This window comes from Oryctolagus cuniculus, chromosome 3 (assembly GCF_051225735.1).
Source record: "Oryctolagus cuniculus isolate XC-2025 breed Fujian yellow rabbit chromosome 3, ASM5122573v1, whole genome shotgun sequence".
In the NCBI taxonomy this organism is placed as follows: Eukaryota; Metazoa; Chordata; class Mammalia; order Lagomorpha; family Leporidae; genus Oryctolagus; species Oryctolagus cuniculus.
Window position 1 is genome coordinate 64989401 of NC_142869.1, and position 23984 is coordinate 65013384.

Sequence of the window (23984 nt, forward strand, 5' to 3'; positions counted from 1 at the left end):
TTTAAAGACAGGGCTCCGAAGCAAGGGAGACAACCTGCCCTGACCGTTGTCTTAAACAGCCGCTTGATTTGGTGTATTCATACCGCATTTTTTTTTTTCATGCTTCTGTAGGGTTACACAAAAGTCTGGTCAACCATGAGTGGCTCCAGGCACGAGAACTAGGGAGGGCGCCAGGTGGAAACAAGATGAGAGAAGAGGGTTTTGTTTTTCTCTTTTTATCCTACACCCTCTTGCCAACAACTTTCAGATTCTGTGCTTGTACCTCTTCGCAAGAATTCATTTGAAAATACTTCATTTAAAACAAACCAAAAAATAGACACCCTCTGTGTGCATTCTGCGTGTGTGTATATGAGAGAGAGAGAGAGAGAGAGAATGCACTCTGACGTACAGGAAGTAGAAAGCTCTGGTGCCGGCCTCTCCCAGCCTCCTTTGTAATTCTTGACTTTGGAAATGGGAATTCAGCCCGAGAACTTTTTGACGTGCAGCCGGCAAGCCGCCTTTCCTCCTCCTTTTGTGAGGACAGGAGATAAAAGAACAAGATCTCCCGAAGGGTCTTCCAGTGGGCACCTAACCCAGGAGTCCACGTGCAGTCCACAGGCAGACTCACCATAAAACAGTACGCTCAAGGTGAAGAAAGGCTTTCCTTGGTTATGTGGATATTTGGCAACATAATTTTCTCCCTCACTCGGCTCAGATAACTGTCCCCAGCTCGCTGTGTCTATACACAACCTGTAAAAAAGTGTTATTTTTAAAGTTATCAATGTAAACAAATTCCCACGGCAGACTCAAGATATTACAAATAGAGGAAACTGAAACATCTAAGAGACCCAAGTCGAAGAGTAAAAGGGTAAAGCAGCCAGTAGTTGGATTCTGTAGTTTTTATTACAAAAAAGATTCCGACCCTTTACATGCTGACATTAAATGTCATATAGAAGTTCATTGCAAGCAAACCTTTTAAAAATATACACACTGTATAAATTTACATTCAAGTCTGCGTAACTGATGTCAAGGTGTAGTTCAGATTCTAATCTTCACCCACCCTGTGGCTTGGTCAGCGTATTAACTAAACAGCGATTGTATCTTCACTCAGGCACACGGAGAGGTAGAAACTGCTTTTTAAAGAAAAAAAAAAAAGAAAAGAAAAGAAAACTGAAGTGCAAATGTGATCGTCATTGAAGCAGCAGAGCTACATCAAGGAGATCCTACCTAGCTTTGGTCTTCTCAGGAAGCTGACTAGGCACAGCCTTGCCCTTTAAAGTAAAAGCGGAAAAACTCCGGGCAGGTGCTCCTGTGAATGTGTCAGGGGCTTGGCAGAACCCAGCAATCAACGGCCTGCCACTTGGCACCCAGGAACTGCCTGTGACTAAGGGAGGAAACACAGCAGGCAGCCGGGCCCCGATTCGATTCCCTGATAAGACACAAATAATACACACACTAGTGGCTTAAGAGATACCGAATTTATATCTAAACACACAGCCTGGAACTCAGAAGCCTACTAAGATGCACCTTTTCCCAAGTGAAACCCCTCTGGTTCCTGTCCGTGGCCACCTCCAGCTCAGGTCCAGAGAGAAGTGGGAGTGGCCTGCGACTTCCGTCGGCCGGCCAGTGTTCCTGGACCTGGAGACTGGCCCTCAGGAAGGCTCCTGGGCCCCAGAAGGGCTCCCGGGGTTCTTCCCAGAGACAGGAAGCTGGAGAGGGGCCACCGGGGTGGCTGCGGCCAGGAGCCCCTCCCGCTCCCTTTTCTTCTGTTTCATCCTGCGGTTCTGGAACCAGATTTTCACTTGGGTATCATTCAGCTGCAAGCAGTTGGCTATCTCAATGCGACGGGCTCGAGTCAAGTACTTATTGAAATGAAACTCTTTCTCCAGTTCTGTCAGTTGCTTGGTGCTGAAATTCGTGCGGATGGTGCTGGAGGGGCTTGCGGCTCCATACTCCGCGAGTCTGCCTGCAACGGGAAGACAGGGCGTCAGCGGGGCGAGAGGACGCGGGGCCGGCCCTGGGGTTCGAGTCACAGTCCCAGCGCAGCCCTTCTGGCTTTCTATGAACGCAGCTGTGCCGGGAGAAACGCTCCGGGGAGAGTTGCTCCCCGCATCGGTCTCAGGGCCCCAAACTCTCGTAATAAGGGCCAGCAAGGCGCCTCCTCCCTGAAGCCCAAACTCAACGCCTCCAGGGACAGCGGCGACGCACTGCGGGCGCAGTTCTGCGCAATAGGCGCCGTCCCAGCCCCAGATGCCTGCATCCAAAGCTCAGTACTTACTTTTCTTTGGGGCGTTTCTTTTCACTTTCATCCACTCGAAAGTGCTGAAGGCTGCGGGGAGGCCGGAGGCTGGGGAGACAGACTTGGGGTAGGCGCCAGGGGCCGGGGACGCGGTCTGGAAAGCCCCGGGGTGACCGTCCCCTGGTTCTTTGAGACACGCTGGGAAGGGACCGGGTTCGCCGAAGGCCGCGTAATCCACTTGCCCGCTAAGGAGGAAGGAGTTGCCGCCCGAGAACACGGCCGAGGTGGCGTAGTGGACGTGCGCCCCGCCGTCGTCGGTGGGCCGCCCGAGCGCGGCTGGGAAGTCGTACGCGGGCCCGGATCCCAGGAAGCCGTAGTCCGCGCCCCCCGCCGCCGCAGCAGCAGCAGCAGGTGCGGCGCCCGGCTCGTAGGCACGCTCCAGGGTACACGGCGGGTACCGGGCCGCGGCCGGAGACGGCGCGGGTGGCTGCGCAGGGTCGGTAGGGGGTGAAGGCGCGGGGAGGGAGGTGGCCAGGGGCCGGCAGCTGACGAAGGCGCCGTCGCTGCTGCCCAGAGGGAAAGCGGGCTGCAGGGTCACGGGTCGGGCGTCGGCGCGGCAGAACTTGGGTACGAAGCTGAGCACGTCGCCGCCACCGCCGCGCGACACGTACTCCAGGTAGGAGCTCATGGTTCCGCCCCTATCCCCTCTGGGTCGCAGGCCGGGGCCGAGGTGCGGAACCCGGCAGGACCGTGGCCGTCTGCGCCGCGCCGCCCTTCCACCCTACCCCTGCTGCCCTCGCAGAGCCATGGCGAGCGAGCCGGAGATAAATAGTGGCTTAATATACTGGCGGGGGCGGCCACGTGGCGCCAGCCGGCCAATGGGCGCCTTCCCCGCACTGCCCGGGTCCCCCACTGACGCGCGGCTCCTCCAGTCTGCCCCACCGCCAACTTCGCCAAACCAGCTCTCTCCCGGCGCCCCCCAACCCCGGACGAACCTGTGGGGCCTGGGGCTTGCGGGCGGAAGGGCGGGGCCGGAGCGCAGGACGCCGGCTCCGGGCACAGGTATTGGGCGAGGTGGGCGGAGAAAGGCAGCACCGGCCGCCCGGCGAGTCCCAGTCCGGGGACTGCGTGTTGTTCTGCGCGGACCGTGGGTGATCAGTCCCCCCCCCCCGTGCGGATGGGGTTAAACGGGAGCTCGGAGGTCCGCCCGTGGGGACCACCCGTTAGCCTCGGGCCAGGAAAGGTAAAGTTGCTTCTTTTTCCTTTCTGAGACGTGTGCGCTTTCGACTGTCTTGGCACGGGGGTTCTCCCTCTCCTAAAAGTGCAACGGGGGTTTGGTTTTCCCGCGTTTCCCCTCCCCTGTGACTCACGGGCCGACACTTGTGGCTGTCAATGCTGTGCACCAGGGCGGGATGGAAACCCTCGCCGCATTCCCAGCAGCTTCTGCCATCCTCCCAATTTGTCGCAGCGTGGTACGGGCGAGTGTTTTAAGTGCCAGGTGTTGATTTAGACTAGAGAAAGTGGGCCTGGTGGGGAAGTTGGGTGTCTTTCCCCTCGGACCGGCTGGTGGGAATAAAGAACCCATCTCTCTCTGTGCGCGCCTGTGGGGGGCTGCGCATGCTTGAAACCCAGCGCTTGGCTCGAGGGCGCAACGCCTTCCCTGGAACGGCTGGGATCTGAGAGGTTTGGCCAGGCTTGTGCCCCGAAGCAATTAAAGCTTGTGTTCCATCAGATAAGTGCTGCGTCGTCTCCTGCGAGTGAAATCTAAGGGCTCACGATGTTAATGGGCTCACGTCTTTCCCTTGATAATATGGTTTTGTTGACTGAGTGTAGAGAGACGGGAAATAAAAGTGCAGTTGGCACAGGAGATGAGAAGGGTTACAAAGGCGAGCTTTGCATTGACAAACTTTGCAACTTAAAGCGCTGCTTTTCATGTGTCCCTCTTTGGGACTGCAGGAAACTCACAAATTAAATAAAATTTTTTTTTTTACACAAAGGAATAATGAAAAGGAGATGGTTTTGTAAAAGCGCGTGAGGGAGAAGAAACTAATTTAGAGTCTACTCTTAGCTTAGTCAGGTGCACTTGAAAATGATCTGTTACCACCGCTGAGTTCCAGTGGCCAGGGTTTATTATTGTTTGATCCACTGTGTGAAAAAGCAATGGAGCCCCTGCTTGGAATTCTACTCGGAGGAAGCCTGGAACATAGAAGCCTGTGTCAGTCCAGGGAGCCAATTCCTTAGAGCAGTGTGCACTTGTGAGTAAACACAGCCACAAGGAGAGCGTAGACTGCTGCTGAGGCTGAAGGTGAGCCAATTGCAGGCAGCCAGATGTCTTCCCCAGACAGGTTTGGGAGGCCAGCCTTCCCTCCTGGGCCCTCTGGACCTGAGCTGTGACAGAACTAGTAGCATCCGACAGAGTCTGAGAGAACTGGGACATCATGCAGGTAGACACCAGCTACTGAAGTGTGGGCAGGAGTGGTGGGAGTGGCACTGGGAGCCCAGCAGCCTCTCCTCTGCTGACACCTTTGCATCAAAGGCACAGAAAGAGGGCAGAGAAGAAATACATTCCCATTTCAAGGCTGAGCTAATTGGAAGAGCTCCATTATTTCCTGCCTAGGGTGCTAGAGAGGGGCTTTTCCTTTTCTCCCCTTAAACATTATTTAGGGAATTCATCATCCGACTGTAGGACAAAACTGAAGTGGCAAATTCAAGGGTGAAGATCTGGGCAAAACTGAAGTGGCAAATTCAAGGGTGAAGATCTGTTTTCAGTGCAGAATTTCATTTCCCAGTCAACTGCACAAACTCCAGCAGTCCAGGATCCCCCAGACCCCTGAAACCCAGGGTTTAGGATGGAAACCCTGTCTGATGTGCTGGCAAGTCTGACCAGATGAAGGGCCTTTTCTCTAATGTTTCAGGAGAAACCTTGGCATCCTGGATGGCAACCAGGGCTAGGTTGTTGCTGCTAAGCATTTGGGACTAAGGTTGCTTCCTTCTTGATTAAAACAAAACAAAACAAACAAACAAAAAAAAACCCTTGAGATTGATGTACCCATGAGCTATCCACACTATTTCCCTGTAGCAAAATTTGGCTATTTAGCTTTTGCAAAGGGGACAGTGTTCAGAAGGAGAATGATTTTTTTTTTTTAATACATTGTCTTCCAGAGATGGGTGCCAGTATTGAGGGAGCAGGGTGCTCGGTATTGTTCCTTCCCAGAGGCCGTTCTCTGCTCACCACACACTTCCAGCTGCAGTATGCTTGCCTTTCTCTCTACTGCTTTCATCTGAGTCCTTGACATATCCTACACCTTGGAACTCAGAATTATTGCCATCTCCACTGCTGGACTAGTTTCTTATTTTTATTTTTAATTTATGTACTTGAAAGAGTTAGAGGAAAAAAAGGGGAGAGAGAGAGAGATAAATCTTCTGTCTGCTGTTTTATTCTCCAAATGGCTCCAACAGCCAGGACTGAGCTGATCCAAAGTCAGGAGCCAGGAACCTCCTCCAGGTCTCCCATGTGGGTGCCGGAGCCCAAACACTTGGGCCATCTTCCACTGGCTTCCCAGGTTCATTAGCAAGGAGCTGGATTGGAAGTAGAGCAGCCAGATTGGAACTGACACCCATATGGGATGCCAGAGCCATAGGCAGCAGCTTTGTCTACTATACCACAGTTCTGGCCCCAAGAAACTTAGGCTAGGAAAAAAGATACTGTAGAACCAAAGGAACCGGAGATTCAATTTTTATCAAATTTATTTGAAATGCACAGTGACAGAGGGAGGAAGGGAGGGATGGAGGGAGAGGTAGGTGGGTAGGTAGGTTTGTTCATTGATTGGTTCACTCCCTAATGGCCACAACATCAAGGGCTTAGCCAGGCTGAAGCCAGGAGCCTGGAACTCCACCTGGTTTCCCACATAGGTGGCAGGAAGCCAACTGCTTGGTCCATCTTCTGCTGCTTTCCCAGGTGTGTTAGCAGGGAGCTGGGTTGGAAACAGAGCAGCTGAGACTCTAATCCATGCTCCAGTATGGGATGCCGCCTTAGGCAGTGGCTTAACCTGCTGTACCACAATGCCAGCCCCAGAGAATCACTTCTGATCCAAGTCTATCTATCTTATAAATCTACTCAAAAAAGCCTCTAGGGAGAGATTTGAAGATATTATTGGGGAGGAATATGTATGAAAAGGTGTGAATATAGGATATTTTGAATAACTTTAAAGTTTGAATCAAGCGCTCACTGGCAATGGGAGAAATGGCTTCCTAATTTCATTACTTATTCAGGCCACGAATTGCCAAGGGTCATTTGCCCTGCTTGGGCCCTGGTGCTCTGACTTCTCCACAGAGGAGCCTGATTGCCAGACTGTGTTTAAAGCAGGAATGCTTTGAAATCTCAACCATCCCATTCAGCACAACGGCTACAACTGGCCCACATTCTCAACTCTCCATGGCCGCCTTTCTCTCCCACACTAATAACAAGTTTCCCTTCTGCAGACAGAAGTGATGTGGGGTGGGGGGAGGGTGGTTAGCAGACTGCTGTCTGTGTGTTTCAGGCTATCCCAAAACAGCCTTTGGCATCCTCCCTCCGTGAGCCCCACTGTGTTACCCCTTGGAAACACTGGAGCACATTCACACTGTTGGTTCAACAACCCAAGGCACAGAAAGTCTCTTGCTGATTGGGATAAATGGGGAAGGGGGTGTCTCTTCTGTTTAACCAGATAGAAAATCAGGTTATGATGCTATTCTCTGTACACTTGTCAGTCATCTGAGGTGCAATCAGGCAAGGGGTCCTAAGGACAGGAATTCTAAGTCTTTTGGCAGTCTGTCACTGTGACCCTCCTTGGAGAGAACAGTTTAGAGAGTTTTATGCCTTTCCCTAAGAGCTTTGTGGATAAAAAAGCTCACAGGGCAGTGCTTGGCAGATGCTAAGCATTCAATAAATGTTGGACAGAAATAAAGTATGTACAGAATGGTGTCTTTACCATGACTAATACTGGCTAATGGATATCCTAAGATCATTGGCTCCCAAAACTACTTCATGTGGGAAACACCATAGAAGCTTGCTTAAAAGTACAGGTTCTGGGGCTGGCATTATGGCTTAGTGGGTTAAGCCACTGCCTCCAATGTCGGCATTCAAGTCCCAGCTGTGCCACTTCTGATCCAGCTTCCTGCTTAGGTGCCTGTGAAAGCAATGGAGGACAGCGCAAGTGCTTGGGCCGCTGCACCCACATGGAGGCCAGGATGAAGCTCCTGCTTCTGGCTTTGGCCTGGCCCAGCCCCAGCCCCAACCATCTCAGCCATTTGGGAAGTGAACCAATGGTTGGAAGATCTTCCTGTCTCCCCCCACCCCCAATAACTCTCCCTTTCAAATAAAGAAAATAAATTTTTTTAAGTGCAGATTCCTTGGCCAATCCCTGGAGATTAAGAAAAAAATTTTAGGCCGCTGCCGTGGCTCACTAGGCTAATCCTCCGCCTTGCGGTGCCAGCACACCAGGTTCTAGTCCCAGTCAGGGCGCCGGATTCTGTCCCGGTTGCCCCTCTTCCAGGCCAGCTCTCTGCTGTGGCCAGGGAGTGCAGTGGAGGATGGCCCAAGTGCTTGGGCCCTGCACCCCATGGGAGACCAGGAGAAGCACCTGGCTCCTGCCATTGGATCAGCGTTGTGCGCCGGCCGCAGCGCGCCGACCACGCTGGCCATTGGAGGGTGAACCAACGGCAAAGGAAGACCTCTCTCTCTCTCTCTCTCTTTCACTGTCTACTCTGCCTGTCAAAAATATTTTAAAAAATGTAAATATATTTTATCCATTTGGAAGAGAGACAGAGATCTGTCATCTGACTATTCACTCTCCAAGTGCCCACAACAGCCATGGTTGGACCAGGCCAAAATTAGAAGCTGGGGTCAATCCATGTCTCCCAAATGGATGGCAGGGGCCCTATCACCTGAGCCATCTTCCCACTGCTCCCAGAGTTTGCACTGACAGAAGGCTGGAATTAGGAGAGGAGCATGTACTTGAACCTAGTTCCTCGGATATGCAGGCATCCCAGGTGGCATTTTAACTGCTGCACCAAGTGCCTGGCCCCACTCCCAGAGACTTTGACCCAGTAAGGCTGACTCGGGAATCTTTACTTGGAACAAACCTCTAGGGTGCTGCTAAAAGAAGATTCTCTGCAGCCATACTTTGACATTTTTTCTTTAGGATTTGGGGGAGGAGAGGAAGCAGTGTGGGGAGAAAGGAGATGGTCTGTGGGAGGGACCATGAACCACACAGGCTGTGGCTAGCTGGCACATGAGTGTGCCTCACAAATATCCAGAACTGTTGGGTGGCAGGGTGAATAAGTCAATGTTAAGGTCAACGTTAAGTCCAGTAGGGCTGAAGTTCTAGAAAATATCCCTAGAAGTGGTCAGTGGGGGTTTCCCAAGTTTTCTGACCACATAGTGCTTTGGAGAGACCAGGCTCACTTCTTCCTTTCCCTCCATCTCTGCCAAATTGTCTGGAACATGCACTTGATCCCCAGGGATCCAGAGAGGGCAAAATACCTGTTGGCCTTGGCTATGATTCTTCCTCTCTTTAAAGGCTGACCTTTCACAGCCTAACACATGAAAGCTAGAAGGCACCTTTGAGATAAGATTTATTAAGCTGGGGCCAGTGTTGTGGTGTAGTGGGTAAAGCCACCACTTGCAATGCCAGCATCTCACATGAATGTGGATTCGAAATCTGGCTGCTCCACTTCCAATCTCCCTCCCTGCTAACGGCCTGGGAAAAGCAGCAGAAGATGCCCCCACCCATTCCTGCAGAGGTTGATAGGTATCAGGGCCCTGGGGGACAGAACAAGAGTTGTCCATAGACTACTATCACTGGATTGAGCAAGTACAAAAAAGGGTGTGTATGAACACACACACACAAACACACCTAGATCAGTTACACTTGTACTAACCATTTAAAATTTGTCCCTTTCATTCCTAAACAGGTAATAAATTTACACTTACATGGTTCATGATTCAAAATGGTATGTGGTAGAAAGTCTTCCTCTCATCCTTGTCCCCAGCCACCTTCTTCACATAGGCAATCTAATGTTGTAGGATATCTTCACAAACTATCTGTTTGGCTATCTCCACGATTTTTTTGTACACAAATGGTACCTGCTAGACAGACTCTTTTGCACCATGCTTCCCCCCTCTCTGTGCCTTGAAGAATGTTCCACATAAATGCATACAGAACTTCCTGGATTAGTTTTACAACTTCATACTGCTCTGCGTGTGCCTCCCACAATTTATTCAGCCAGTCTCTATGGATGGGCATTTAGCTTGTTTTCAAACTTTTGCCACTGTAAACATGTGTTCAAGCTTAGGAAGATTCCTAGAGGTGAAACTTGTGGGGGCTGGCATTGTGGTGCAGCGGGTTAAGCTGCCACCTATGATGTTGGCATCTCATATAGGTACTGGTTGAGTCCTGGCTGCTCTACTTCCAATCCAGCTCCCTGCTAATGTGCCTGGGAAAGCAGCGGAGAATGGCCCAAGCACTTGGGTCCCTGCACCCACATGGGAGACCCAGATGAAGCTCCTGGCTTCAGCCTGGCCCAGCTCTGGCCATTGCAGCCATTTTGAGAGTGAACCAGCAGAAGGGAAATCTCTTTTTTTTCTATCACCCTACCTTTAAAATAAATAATTTTTTAAAAAAGAAACTATTTAGTAAAAAATTGTAGGTATCGGCAGTTTTACTGCATTTTGCCAAACGACTCCCTGTAGAAGTGCATCAGCTTGCCTTTCTATCAACAATTTATGAGAGTTCCTGTTCTTATACCCTTGCCAAGTCAGTGGGATACAATTTTTCATTTTAGTATCTGATAAGGGAACAATAACAGCTGTTAATCCTTTCATAACCGTGTTTTACAAATGATAATAGTGACACAGGAAAGAGGAGCCACTTGCCACAGTGACAGCCTCTGCAATGCCAAGGGCAGATGTCCAGTGTACACCACAGTTGCACACATGGGCTAAGGAGGACCCACACAGAGTAAGTGGATTCAAGGCGCCCAATGAAAAAAGCAGAAGCTTGTCAGCATCTGCTAAGGGACCTCCTCTCGCTGTCCGCCACCTGACAGCGAGGCAGGATTTCTGCACAGTCCGCAGAGTACCTCCTGGGAAGCAGAGGAGCTCTGCTTAGCACTCTGATCTAACGTAATCTGAGGCATTAGCTTGGATTCAGTATCTGGGATACAGGAGGGTGTTGGTGGTGGTGGTGTTAAAGTTTCCTGGAGACTTATTTCTCTCGGGCCACCCAGGATCTAAGTATTGATCAGCATGATGGAGGTGTGGGCATGTTTTCCCTGGGTTTTAGCTTTATATAAGACATCCATGGGGAGCTAGTAAAGATGGTACCCCCCCACACACACACTTTGAATGATAAACCTTCCAGGTAGATATCTTTATTGACTGTTTCACTGATGAAACTGAAGTCCAGAAAGATTAAGTGGATTGCTTAAGGTCACAATGTATCAGTAGCAAAGCAGAAAATACAATGTGGACCCCAAACTGAACTCATTAGATTCCCCTGCAAAGTCTCTTCCCCGTCTTCAATTCACTTTGGTGAATGGCCTGACTACCCACAGAGGCCCTCAAAATAAAAATCTAGGAATTAATATCTGCAGCTCCTCTTTTACCCTTCCAATTGATCACCAGGGCTTGTGAGCTTTACCTCCTAAATGTCTTTTCTCTCTGTCTCTATTACATTAGTTTGTCTCTGTGCTGGATTCCTGTAGCAGCCTCCTTATTTTGTTCTTCTTGCCTCCAATATCTTCCCCAGTTAGACAATCAATACCCCAGAGTTCGCTTTCCAAATAGATGACCTCAGATTCCAGCTTGAAACCTTCAGTGGCTGCTCATTGCCTACAGAATAGGTCCAAACTCCCTTACTTGAACTCCGTACATCCTGTCTTTCCAGCCAGGATGCCACAGGTCTATGCTCTTCTCCTTGTTCCAGGCCCAGACCTTGTCTTTCTTCCCTCCTTGCTTTTGTATGAGTTGTTTCCTGCATAGTAAACCCTTCTTGGTCTCAAAAACCTCTACTTCAGGAACCTAAATTCACATCCTCTGAGAATACCTTTCTGACCACTCCTTATTCCAAGAACAGGTTGGCCACACTTTTCATTCTTTTATTTATTTATTTATTTTATTTGAAAGTCAGAGTTATACAGAGAGGAGAGGCAGAGAGAGAGAGAGAGAGTGGTCTTCCATCCTATGGTTCACACCCCAGATGGCTGCAACAGCCGAAGCTGTGCTGATCCGAAGCCAGGAGCCAGGAGCTTCTTCCGGGTCTCCCACATGGGTGCAGGGGCCCAAGGACCTGGGCTATCTTCTACGGCTTTCCCAGGCCATAGCAAAGAGCTGGATGGGAAGTGGAGCAGCCGGGTCTCAAACCAGCGCCCATATGGGATGCCGGCACTGCAGGCCATGAGTTAACCCGCTGTGCCACAGCGCTGGCCCCAGCCACACTTTTCATTCTAATACCATCACCTTGTTTCACCATTTCTTCCTTCTCCCAAGAGACTGAAAGGCGCCAACCATTAGTGATTCATCTTTGTGTCTTAGAGCCCAGCAGGGTGCACACAGGAGCTGTACAGTAGGTAGTGAAAGGAAATGCAGGGGCCAGGGGCACGAAGCCAAGGACAGCAGCACCAACACTTCCATCACTCAGTGTGTTCTGGACACTGTGTGAGGCGTCATGCTTCTGCCTGTATCTGTCTGAAGCAAGAAGATAGGAGGTTTCTCCACAGCAAGTTCATCTGTACCTGAGAGGATGCAGAGAGAGAGAAGGCTGAGGAGGGGCGGGAACAAAGCTAGGACTTTCACCCTTCAGGGTCTCTTTCCAATGGGTTTGGGGCAACACCTTAACTGACTTCAGAAATGCCCCGCAAAAAGCAGAAAAGAGATGAGGCCAGAACTTGGAATTTACGAGGTCAGTATATACCACTCCAGAGGGAAGCAGAAGAAGCCCTTCATGGGCTGGCTTCTGTAGCAAAGTGGGTGCGTGCTAACACCCCATATGCGCACAGGATGGAGTCCCGGCTGCTCCACTTCTGATCCAGCTCCCTACTTATGTACTTGAGAAGGCAGCGAAAGATGGCCTGAATGTTTGGCCCCTGTACCCACGTTGGGGAACCAAAAGAAGCTCCTGGCTTTGGATGGACCCAACTCTAACCCTAGCTGTTGTGGCCATTTGAAGAGTGAACCAATGGATGGACAATTCTCTCTCTCTCTCTGTCTGTAACTCTGCCTTTCAAATAAATAAATCAATATTTTAAAAAGAAGCAGCCTTCACCAATCATGCCACCCAAGCCTTCCTACTGTGAATGGCTAGAAGGCTAATGACTGTCCCCAGAAAGTTTCAGTCCACCCTTTTTATAAACACAATGCACCTTAGCCATCCTCTACTTTGTCTCAGTATGCAATTGCAGGGCACTGGATCAGAAGCCAGGCAGCCGGAACTTCACCAGGCACTCAGGAATGGGATGCTCCGTTGGCTTAGCCGCTCAGCCACACACCTCCCTCCCCAGCCTCCTCTCCTTGGTGGTGTTTCTAAAAATGAATCCAAAGGAGCTGAGGTAAAAATACTTGAGGTCCTCCCCCGACCCCCCCCCCCACTCGCACAAGTACAAAGGAGATGCAAATTGTTGTGGTTGTTTTAGCTATGTTTCTATTGTTATTTTAAATAGCATTCAAGTTTAGTTCCCAAGTTCAACGCCGTTCTTACCCTACATCCTCCCACTCAAATATTCCTCTGCAGGTACGGAGAGACTGAAAGCTGGCCGCAAAAACTCTTCTGAGCCTTTGGGGTTTTTCTTGCCCTGCCTTCAGGTATGGATTTGTCCCAGGGCGGAGGAGAGGGGTGCAGCAACATTTAAGGGAGTCACTTGAGCAAGCAAGGGCTGGGGTGCGGGGGGGGCGGGGGGCATACAAGGTCACTGTCAGTCTGGGGCAGGCGTGGGTGCAGGTGGCTGGGGAAGACCTTAGCGCCCTGGGCTGCCCGAGGGCGGGAACCGCAGTGGAAGGAGGTGACCGCCGACCTTTCCCTTGGGGCTCGCGTCGCCCCGGCTGCGCCGCTCCCCGCGGGCGCGGACTGCGGGTCGTGCCCTCAGGTTCACGCTCAGCTTGAGCGCCTGCGTCTCCAGCGCTTGCGGTTTCTGGTCGGATCCCAGCTGGCCCAGACTTGCTCTGAAGTAGGAGGAACCGCTGTCGAGAGAGGAGAGCACACCCGGTGATTGATGAACTCTTAATAGGACCAACCTCTCCAGCCGCCCACCCTAGACACACACAGAGCAAGCCTCTCCCGGCCCCCTCCCCAGGCCGCCGCGGCCACCAGCCGGGAGGGTGAGGAACTCGCCGTCGGGCTTTCTCAAAGTGTCCCAGGTGGACTCAGGGACACCCAGCCGGCGCCGCCCGCCTCCTGGCAGCTCCTGCGGGCGCGGAGAACGCGGAGGAGCGCGCGCGACGCTTGGCGGCGCGGTCACCAGCGGGCCTTTGTGCGGCGCGCCCGCCAGACCGCCCCGAGAGGCGGCGGCTATTGTTCCCCGCCAGGGAGCTGGGGCCGCAGACTCGGGGTCCACACCAGCCTCCTCCCCAACGTGTCCTCGGGCCCGAGGGCGGAGCGGGACTTCCTTTGTGTGTTGTCTTGCGGGGACGGTGGCAGAGGAGAGTGAGGGACTCACTCCTTAGAGCTCCGCGCACCCGACCCACTTTCCTGCTCAGCGCCAGCAGGGGAGGCAGGGAGGAGCAGCGTGTTTGTGGGGCAGCGCCCTGGACAATAGAGCCGTCTAAAGGCCGCCTGCCCCCCGCCCCACCTTGGGCAAGGTCCTGGTCTGGCTGGCCCTCCTGGCCTGGTTTGGAAGCCTGCTTCCCCGGGTAAGAGCCCTTTTTCTGTGACTGGGTTTTTCATGAATCCCACTCACTTCAGGCTCTCCTGGCCATTCCTACTGTTAATACCCCACTTCTTTTGTGGTTTTACAGATAATCTGCTGTGAAAACCAGTCCAGACTACTATCAGAACTAGTCAAGATATTTTGCCACAGGATCTAGAACAAAAACGTGCACTGGCTTCTGTCTTCGGAGGACTCTGCTGCTGCACGGGACGGGCAGCCGTCTACTCTGGCTCTTCCTCCGTGTGGGGACCTCTTTTGTTCACTGTGCATCTATCTAGGCTGGACCTGGCCTGAAATTGGGCCTTTGGGTCCCTGCTGTACTTTCCAACTTGCCAAGGTAGGTGTGAGACCTGAAGGAAGTGTTTAGGAATGGGCTTTAGGTGGGATATAAAAATCCACTTGTCACCAACCTTAGAACCCAAAGCAAAGGGCATTTGTAGCAGGAGTAGAAAACAACGGAACCGGCCAATTTTGTGGCACAGCGGGTAAAGCCACTGCCTGCAATCATGCCGCTTCTGGTTGGGTCTGGCTGCTCCACTTCTAGACCAGCTCCCTGCTAATGGCCTGGGAAAGCAACAGAAGTAGGCCCAACTGCCTGGAGTCCTGCCACCCATGCAGAAGACCTGGAAGAAGCTCCTGGACCCAGCACTGGCCATTGTGACCCTCTAGGGAGTGAACCAGCGGGTGAAAGATCTTTCTCTGTAACTTTCAAATAAATAATAAATCTTTTATTAAAAGGGGGGGCAGTGAGGACTGTGATTTCATCCTCTGCTGATCCTCTCCAGCACCACTGATGCAGTAAGTGCGGAGGATTCATCTACTCAGGTTTCTCCCTCTCTCTCTCTTTCTCTCTCTCTCTCTCTCTCTCTCCCCTCCCCCCACCCCCCACCCCTTCCAACCAGGCCTTTTGCAAGAGAGACCTATGAAAGCTAGCCCTCTAAAGTGGTAAGAGCTTGGCTGCTGACAACACAGCTCAGCTCTTGGTGGGCCCACTTGCCGGGGCTCTAAAGATACTCTCTCCGGGAAGTGGCCATGCCCTCCAGTGAGCAGGCTTAGAGTTGGTGGGGAAGGGGACCCTCTACCTCTCTTCTTGCTACTCACACACTTCTGTTCTTCCTGGTGTTTTCTTTCAGTTTCTCAAAGGACCAAAGCCATGCTAACAGCTCCCAGAGGAAGAGGATTAACTACTGCTTGACTTCAAAAGGAAGTTTCTGCTAATTCCTCTGATAAAAATCAAAACAGGCCCACGGCTGCCTTGGAATACTGAAGGTGTGAGCAAGCTGACTGCCCCAGGTCAAGCCAGGGAGCAGCCTGGTTAGAATGAAGGGTTCATGCTGTGTTATTCAAACACACACCCACACACATCCTCTGCCCCCTCCCTTGTGAAAAACCTCAACAGATGGAGAGCCTGGGCTCCCAGGCTTGCTGGCCGCCAAGATGCCCTACACCATGGAACCAGCAGGCTGGTGCAGGCCCGGGGGGTGGGGGGTGGGGGGAGGAGGGCCACGCCGCTGGTTTAGGTCATCAGTGGCTTTTAATACTCTTCACAAATAGAAATTCCAAAAATCTTGTTCAGCAAGGGTAGCAGCCACTGACGCTGCCACTGATGCATCTCTGATAGGGACTAGGCTTGGGCCGCACCAAGGGGACAGCGGTCGCTCCAATTCTCTCCCTCTCATTTGAAAGTCTGTACAAAGAAATGGTACAAATGGATGGTTAACTTAATGATTCCATCAGAGGAGGATTTTTCTCTGTCAGGTCCCTGGATGAGGCTGAGGAAGGAAGGCCAGAAGGCAGATTGTGTACTTAATCGCCTCCCCCCACCCCGTTTTTTTTTTTTTTTTTTTTTTTTTAAACCTCCTTACCGGTGGCCAGGATTTCTCTCCAGGCCCTTCTGCAACCGCTATGCCCCTGGCCGGCTCAGCTGGGTCTGGGCGTTCCTCTGCAGGCTGGATCCTGAGGTCTTCCTGGTCACAAGGGAAGCTCGCTTTCCCCCACCTCTACCTCCCAGTTCTGTGGCTGCCCCACTGCTCCCCTGCCTTCATTCATATTTGAATCCCTGAGCAAAACCAGCAGGGACGCCCAAAGGCCGCCTACCTCTTGTCCACAGGCTGCCTACCTCTCGTCCACAGGCTGGGGCCCACGGCGGTGTGACCCCTTCCCTCAGAATCCAGGGGGCCCCACCGCTCCCTCTCAGAGGGGTCTCTGGAGGGAAATAGCAGAGCTGGCCATGGCCTTACCTAGAGCCATTTGCTCCCATCGGAGCAAGGAGCAGCCCTGCCCCATCTCCAGGCGTCAGCCCCGCGCCGCACGCACCGTTTGCCAGGCTGCTCTGGGCGGACCCCGGAGCGCTGGACCCTGGAGAGGGGCGTGGGGGAGGGTGGGGGTCTCCCTTCGCCGCTGACCGCCCCCCTCCTGCTGCGGGTCCTCCTCTGCAAGCGAACCAGAGGCCTGGGCCCAGGGCGCCATTGCTGGGGCCGGCTTCCCCTCCCCCACTCGCCTTTCTCTGCCGCTCTGAGACCCGGAGGGAGGAGGCGGGCGCCTCCGCGGATAGAGCAGCTATTGTGACCTTCCGTCGCCTGCCGCGCGGGAACCCAGCCGAGTGTGCACCGCCGGCGGTGGCGGGGGAGGCGGCGGCTGCGTGCGAGCCTCGAGCGCAGGGGGGCGGCGCTGGGAAAGAAAGGCTTGCAACCTCGGGCAGTTGGGCCCTTCGGAGCGCCTTTGCTTGTGTTTAGACTCGGGTGCTTCCCCACACTAATTGCAGGCTCAAGAGAAGCGGGATTTATGGCGAAGGCCAAGGCGGCTTGTTTATAATTTATGAAGTTTTAAATGTCTGTGCCGCGGGCCCCAGCTCTCGGCCGGGCAGGCCACCGCGTGGGAACGCGCCCTCGCGGGTCTCGCCGCCACCCCCACCCAAACCCACCGACGCCGGGAGCCACCGGGTGTGTGCCCAGCGCCTGATTCGTGCCAGCCTCTAGAGCCCATCGGGCCATTCTCGCAAGTCTCAGGAACCTGCAGAGGTGAGGGAGTGCACAGATGTGGTCCAGGTGACCCCCGCCCCGACACACACACACACACACACACACACACACACACCCGGGGGCTGCGGCTGCCTGGTGAGGGAGCCCCACAACAAGCCCGCGCTTCCAGGGAGCCCCAGTGTGAGAGGAAGCTGGTGTCAGCCGGGCTAGACACCGTTTAAAGTCTAATCCGTGCAACCCTAAGCCGCAGATGACACTTGGGGTTTTGCAGACACCCGCAGACTCAGCAGATACTCCTGCGGTAACACCGCACTGGAAAACGCCTGGAGCCATGATGCATTATGTATTTTTATTATTATTTATGATAGGAAGAGGAGATGAGGAAAAACCGGGCCGAAATGAAACAGCCTGACAATATTTAGCCAGTTAAGAAAGCTGGTTGTAATCCCTGCAAGACGGCTAGCTCTTCTTAATAGCTTAAAAAATAATTTCTTACAAGACAATTAGAAATCCTGCCCATGGGTGCAGGTTTCTTGGAAAACAATGTCGAGCCTTGAAGGTGGGTAGAATATGCCTTCGATCGAATCATTTATTCTGTTGATACACTTCTACAACATAGAGACTTTAAACCTGCTGGCATGAAGTGAAATTTAGCAAAAGGACACCCCCACACACACACTCCCAATCCAACATGCCATTTTAGAAACAGCACAAAGGAACAAGGGAACTAAATATTATTTTGAGCCATCATTACTTAGCGAAACACAAACATCCAGATAGAAGTGGTGGTTGTTCCACTAGAAAAGTAGAAGTCAAATTATTTCCACACAATAGGAAATTCACCTCGCGTCACCGGGGATGTAGTAGGAGTTGTGTTATTTGTCAAGCCAAATAGAGATGCGTGGGCAGACTTTGCCGAAATACAAAAGAATTGAACCCTATCTGAAGTTGTCTTCCAAATGCCCCCTCCCCTGGAAGTAGGTGTGCAGTGTCCACCCCTAGCTACAGCCACGCTAATATTTACAAAATGTTTATCAACCCTTGAAGACAGTTTTGCCCGTTTTGTACAAAGAAACAGGAATAAAGAAGGTGTTCATTCTTGTTGTGTTCCATTAATGAAACTTTTATTACTTGACATGGTGGAGAATGCGTTTTCTTTAGAAATGAACTTCTGAGCACTACAAAGGAAAAATCCATGACAGCATTTCCTAGAGAAAAAGCTCAGGTGCGCGTCTCCACGGAACATTTCTTCCTCAGCACCTTAGCTTTTTCATGGCTCTAGTCTTCTGTCCACTTCTCTTGTGTTTTTTTTTTTTTCTTTGATTGTCAGTTTTCTCTCAGAGTTTATTTTTTATTACTTAATGCAGAAAAATGAGCTCTGGCCTCCCCAGTGTAAAAGTCGATTGTGTCTACAAAGAGGGCGAAGAAGCTAATAGTGGTGGCTTTGGCAAAGCCTCCTCCAAATCGCCCCCATGCCACCCCCAAAACATGCCTATGTTTGCATTCTCTGGGATCTCCCCGCCCTAGTTTCAGTCGCTGGAATGTAATCAAGTATTCCCAGAATCAGTTTGTACACTAGAGTCCTAATAAATAAAATACTTTTTTCCCCCAAAGGGTCAGTCTATTTCCAAGCCTTCCATCAGGGTTCTGATGTGCTTGCAAGTGTGCATGATTAACACAGATACACTTCCGACCGAGACATTTTTTTATTCTAAATATTTGTTCAAATAGTACCAGACAATTTGAAATCAATAAACTGTGGCGAGTGGCGAGGGCTGCCGCTGAGAAATGACTAACGTGTGTGTCGTGCCACGCCACCGGGCGGCCTGACTCTACCCAGGAAGGACAATTTGCGGTCTTAATCCTTTACATCAAATACAAACACCAGCCACGGTTACAACTGTTCAAAAACTACTCTCTCAACTAGTGCAGACCGAGGGGGACTGAGGGTGACACGTGGCCCCCAGGGCCCGGGAGCTCGTTCCGAAGCTCGGCTGGAGAATCCTACAGATAGATATACACATAAATACATTAAGACGAGGATAAATAATCAGGGAAACGAAATGACTCGCTTCAAATAATAAATACAGGTCGTTGAGTCCGATGCAATCCTTACGGGGCGGGAAGGAGCATATAAATTAAGGTCTCGGAAACGGAGCTAGACGCGGGCCGAGACTCGAGACTCGGGTCGCTCCGCAGGGCGCGCCGCCGACGGGTCTCAGACTTACCTTCGGGGGACATCATTACCAGATCAGAGTCCCTCGGTCCGCGGTACATGGCACTGGCAGGCTTACAGGGGAGGATCCTTGCGGCTGATTTACGGCGAGTCACCCAGAGGAAGACGCGCCCGAGAGGGGTGGCCCGGGCGCCAGCTCCTCTGCCGCTGGAGGCCCGAGACCCGGGAGGCGGCGGCCAGGCCCGGGCGGGGAAAGGGGTGGGTCCCCGGGCTGCCCGGCTGGCCACCAGCCGCCAAAGCAAGAGAGGTAATCGCGCCGCGAGTCCCGGCCCGCAGCGGCCGCTACAGGTGCGTCAGTTTGGGGGCCTCGGGCAGGCGTCCCTGAGACGAATGGTGGGCCGAGAGATCTGTGTAGGTGGGATGAGGGTCGCAGGGTCCGTGGTGGTGGTTGCCCGGAATCTGCGCGGCGCAACTGTAGTCCACGCTGGCCGAAGACGGGTGCGAGAGGTGGCCTAGGTTGAAGACGGGCCCAGACGCCGGTGCCATGGAGTCGACAAAGTTGCCGCCCACGTACACCGGGCTGCCCTGCAGGTTGGCGCTGGCGAAGCCGCCGCCGTTGCTCGCCATGGGGTGGGGCTCGAACTCGGGCGCCGCGTAGCGCTTCTGCTGGGGCAGGCAGCTGCTGAGCGGCGCCGTGTAGGCAGCCAGGCCGTACATGTTGGGCTGCGATTTGGCGAAAGCGGGCGGCGAGGGCGCGTCGTAGGCCAGGCCGGGCACCGGCGGCAGCTGGCCTGAGTAGGCCACGTGGCCCGCGGCGCCGCCGAGCGGCGGGCTGCGCTCGGGGGACTGGCCGGCCGGCGAGTGCAGGATGCCCTTGGCCTTCTGGTCCTTCTTGTACTTCATGCGCCTGTTCTGGAACCAGATCTTGATCTGGCGTTCGGTGAGGTTCAGCAGATTGGCCATCTCCACTCGGCGAGGTCGGCACAGGTAGCGGTTGAAGTGGAACTCCTTTTCCAACTCCACCAGCTGCGCACTGGTGTACGCTGTGCGCACTCGCTTGGAGGCCGGGCCGGGCGGGCTCTTGTCCTCACAGCTCTCTCCTGTGTGGGGAGGGAGAGAGGGGGTTGCTGAGAGACGAGGTGGGGACACCCTGGGGGAAGAGGTGCGTCCCTGGCTCCCCCTTCCTCCACCCTTTCCCCCATCTCCAATTCTGGCTGAGGCGGGGAAGGAACAGGTAATAAGTGAAGTTCCAAAGGGTGACAGCTCCACCCTTGCCTACCTATAAGGCGCACCTGAAGCCTCCGTCAGTCTGCTTTCTGAGGTCGGATACCCTCCCCCTCCTCTCCAGTCTAGCCCAAAGGCCATGAAGGAGTTTAATGAAAGAGTAGGAGCAGCTGCTAAGGCCTCCGTAGTCCCCCACCCCACCCCCCAAAGAAAGGCCAGACTTCTTTGAACACTCCTCCTGGCCTCTGCTGTTGGAAGTGAGGGTGATGTGAAGGGGGAGCAGCTCCAGCTAGCTTTACTTAGGAGCTGGCTGTTGGGTAGAGCCCCCTAGGGAGCAAAGAATCAGGGTAAGTATCTTGGCATCTCACTCCAGCCAGCTGTACCCAGAGGCAGGAAAATAGGAAAACAAACAAACAAAAAACACCCTGGATGGAGTTGTAGGGGGCTAGGGCCGGCCTGGAAGCATTTTGAGTATTGCAGTACTAGGCACAGCAACCTCAACCGTGGCTTCCACCACCCCTGCCACCTCTCCACTGCTTGTCCACTCCCTCACTGGGAAGACAAATGGATTCCTCCTAGGAGGGAGGGTCTGAGCCTGCAGCTGAGGAGGGAGGGGCAGGAGAAGGAGCTGGCAGGCCAGGAAATGCTTTCCCCCTAGGAGCAGCAGCCCCAGAGAGCAGCTGGCAAACCAGAGGCTAGACAACAAGCCACATCCCAGGCCTCAGACTAGCACTGGACCTGGAAGCAAGTTCGTCTCCCTGAAGGTAAACCACATCAGAGAACACAAGGCCAGAACATTTCAGGACCCAAGCAGCCCGGGTAAAGAGAAGGAGCAGAGGCCCTAGCTGCGCCCATCCCCCCCCCACACACACTCTGAGGGACCTAGAGGAGGCAGACCCAAGACGTTGCTGTTTCCCAGACTACCCTTTCCCATATGGAGTTGCTGGAGTGAGAATTGGGCTGGGGTGCTCCAAATAGTCTCATGGTGATGCTTTGCAGGCCCTGAGTCAGACTAGTTGGGTTCAAATCCACCACTCGACTGCACTATGGTTTGGGATCTTGAGCAAGTTGTTTATCATCTTTAATTAACAGGTTCCTTATCTGTAAAATGGGAATGTTGCATATCTACCTCAAAAGTGTGTTTGGAAAATTAAATTAGGTAGTGCTCATAAAACCTTTAGCGTGGCTCTTTACATAGTACTCCTCAGACCACATGTCTTATTAATTTAAGGGCATAGGGTGTGTGTGATCTGGTATGCTTAACACCTGGGCGTGGGGATTATCATACCTTCTTCAAACTTCGAAAAGCTGTTGGGTGAAGAGGGAGCTGACCAGTAGCCCAGGAGAGCAGACATTGTGTCAGTATAAGGAAGAACTCTATATTAATAACAGACCTGTCCAACTAAGGGACCAACAGTCTGGAATGGAAGTGAGCATGCTGCCGCTACAAGGGACATTTAGGGACACTCGGAAGGATATTTCTGTGTGAATAGGAGTTTAAGCATCTGGCCTCCAAGGTTACACTTCCAGCTCTGAATTTTTGGTCCCTAGATGGCTGGGGCCTCCCTGGGTCAGTCTGGAGGGGCCTTGGCCCAGCGATTAGCCCCCTCACCTGCCGTGGCACAGCTGTTCTTCTGCTTTGAGTTCTGTCGAGACTCCTTCATCCAGGGAAAGATCTGCTTGCTGATGGTGGCTGAAGAGCTAGAAGCATTGGGCCCACCTTTGGCCTTCTTGGCAGGCACTCCACCTCCAGGGTTGGTGGGAGAGGATGGAGGCAGTGTCGGTGGTGGAGGAGGGGGCTGTGGTGGCTGCTGCTCTGAGTTGAGACCCGGAGGCTGGCTGCCACCACCCCCACCCTGGCTGTTCCCAGTGCCAGGCCGCATGCAGCTGCCGTTGAGTTCAGCCCCCTTATGGGCTGGAGCTCGAAGTGGTGCAGAGCTCTGGATGGAGCAGGCAGAACCTGGGTAATCTGTGTCCAGGGAGTTGGCAGCAGCAGAGGGAGGGTAGGGCTGATGGGGAGTGTTGTAGCCGTAAGTGTCAGTAGCTTTGCTGTAGCCATAGCCTCCAAATAGTCCTGGGTTTTCATAGTAAGCGGCCTTCTGCATCGTGCACTCAGGAAGCTCCAGGGCCTGCTGACCCTGCTCAAATAACATTGACTACCACGGTATCCTTCACACCACCTCCAAGGTCTTCAGAGTCCTGAGAGCTGACCCAGCCTCCTGCCTCCAGGAGACCTGCTGAAAAGAAAAGTGAGAGGCCTCAGGGGGACTGTCATTGGCAAGACCAGTCAGTGTAGAGGGGCTAACCCAGGCTCTCTGCTTCCCACCCACTTCATGGTGAGGGGTTGGGAAAGTACTGGATCTGGGATTTGTGAAGTTCTACTTATTTGAACCCTTGGAAAAGTCATAGGGAGTTTCTCCTTCTTTTTAGCTCAATTCTAATCTACAGAAGGGACTTCTACTCCACTGCCAATTTTCTTTCTCTAAGATTGTCAATTTTGCCTTTGAACCTTAATATAAAAGCACTTATGTCCTCAAGCATTTTACAGGCTGATGCTTCCCATGAAACTGTGAGCTCCTTGCAGGCAGGGACTGTGTCTTATTCATCTGCATATTCATAACACCCCTCCCAGTGGCCTACAGGTCATAAATGCAAAAAAAAATGCTTGTTGAATGAGTGGGTGAACGGTTGAATCCATCCATCATGGGATCATCCTAGTGTTTTGATGTGCAAAAGAAAGCCCCAGAACAGCCAGTGCTCTCAAAAAATAACATCTCCCCCACCTGGTTTCAAAATCACAGCATCTTTCATGAGGACCCAGATGATCCACTTTGCGATGACAGGCTGAGGAGCGGCCCAATGAGCGCTGTGGGTCAGGACTGTGAAATCTACAATGTAGAAAACTAGGAGATAAACATCAAGAGGAAGGCTTAATGACTCCGATTTACTTTGAGTGCAAAAAACTGTTTCTTCTCTTTCATCTGCATTTTTGTAGCCCCTTAACTATGTCCTCCTGCTACCTCAAAATGGTGACCACTGGAAATACGTGAAGAGACTTAGCATTCGAAGTGCATGCAGCTTGGGAGAACTGAGGAATGCCTTACGACGTTATCGTTTTCACTCCAGATCTGTTGTATAAATAGATATTATTATTATTGACCTCTGCTCTGGATCATCTATTCCACCCTACCTCCCAATGAGAGAACTTCTCATGACATGATGAATGGACCCAGATAGAAGAAGAAGAAGAAAAACCCGAGAAAAATTCTACCCCTTTTGTGTCCTCTGACTCCTGATAGGGGTTTCCCCTCTCACCCTCCCTCCCTGCTTTTTCTGAAAGGCTCCTAAGAAGTTAAAGTATAACTAATACTATTCAATCACTTTTGTCTGTTTGATAAAGAAAACTCACAGGTCAGCTCCCTGGTTTTAGCTCCTGATTTTGTTTGTTTCGGGCAACTTTCCTTCCCAGAAACTCTCCTTGGCT

The 23984-nt window shown here is 52.4% G+C and overlaps 2 protein-coding genes and 1 long non-coding RNA gene across 20 annotated transcripts; 1 reads left to right on the forward strand and 2 right to left on the reverse strand.

The window, feature by feature from the left end:
• Nucleotides 1-863: 863 nt before the first annotated feature.
• On the reverse strand, nt 864-3057 carry HOXD1 (homeobox D1). Its single transcript, XM_008258781.5, has 2 exons — nt 2258-3057; nt 864-1945 (listed from the first exon to the last, which is right to left on the reverse strand). Exons 1-2 carry the CDS (start codon nt 2904-2906, stop codon nt 1632-1634), a joined length of 963 nt encoding a protein of 320 aa, XP_008257003.4. The 5' UTR covers nt 2907-3057; the 3' UTR covers nt 864-1631.
• Nucleotides 2765-15361, forward strand: LOC103348785 (uncharacterized). 3 transcript variants are annotated; one of them, XR_016230778.1, is made up of 4 exons: nt 2765-2894; nt 12988-13058; nt 14208-14456; nt 15253-15361. It is a non-coding gene; the product is annotated as an uncharacterized LOC103348785 (long non-coding RNA). The 3 variants fall into 3 exon arrangements; XR_011387581.2 differs by lacking the exon at nt 2765-2894 and adding an exon at nt 3145-3280; XR_517079.5 differs by lacking the exon at nt 2765-2894 and adding an exon at nt 3227-3461.
• HOXD3 (homeobox D3) lies at nt 11346-22667 on the reverse strand. Of its 16 annotated transcripts, XM_070071526.2 has the most exons (6): nt 22113-22667; nt 16436-20376; nt 16239-16324; nt 15985-16086; nt 13268-13433; nt 11346-11992 (listed from the first exon to the last, which is right to left on the reverse strand). In XM_070071526.2, the coding sequence occupies exons 1-2, from the start codon at nt 22651-22653 to the stop codon at nt 19619-19621; spliced, it is 1299 nt and encodes a 432-aa protein (XP_069927627.1). In that variant the 5' UTR covers nt 22654-22667; the 3' UTR covers nt 11346-11992; nt 13268-13433; nt 15985-16086; nt 16239-16324; nt 16436-19618. The 16 variants fall into 16 exon arrangements, with proteins under 16 accessions (XP_069927627.1, XP_069927623.1, XP_089184235.1 ...); XM_070071522.2 differs by having other exon boundaries at nt 15985-16324; XM_089328109.1 differs by lacking the exons at nt 15985-16086; nt 16239-16324 and having other exon boundaries at nt 11346-11588; nt 11718-11992; nt 16360-20376.
• Nucleotides 22668-23984: the final 1317 nt, after the last annotated feature.

What these genes read in the sequence shown, in the direction of transcription:
- HOXD1 (XM_008258781.5), bottom strand. Translation starts at nt 2,906, where the DNA reads ATGAGCTCCTACCTGGAGTACGTGTCGCGCGGCGGTGGCGGCGACGTG. An exon ending in AAGAAACGCCCCAAAGAAAA is followed by an intron (nt 1,946 to 2,257) that starts GTAAGTACTGAG and finishes TTCCCGTTGCAG; the next exon opens with GCAGACTCGCGGAGTATGGA.
- HOXD3 (XM_070071528.2), bottom strand. Translation starts at nt 22,653, where the DNA reads ATGTTATTTGAGCAGGGTCAGCAGGCCCTGGAGCTTCCTGAGTGCACG. An exon ending in GAACAGCTGTGCCACGGCAG is followed by an intron (nt 20,377 to 22,112) that starts GTGAGGGGGCTA and finishes CTCCCCACACAG; the next exon opens with GAGAGAGCTGTGAGGACAAG.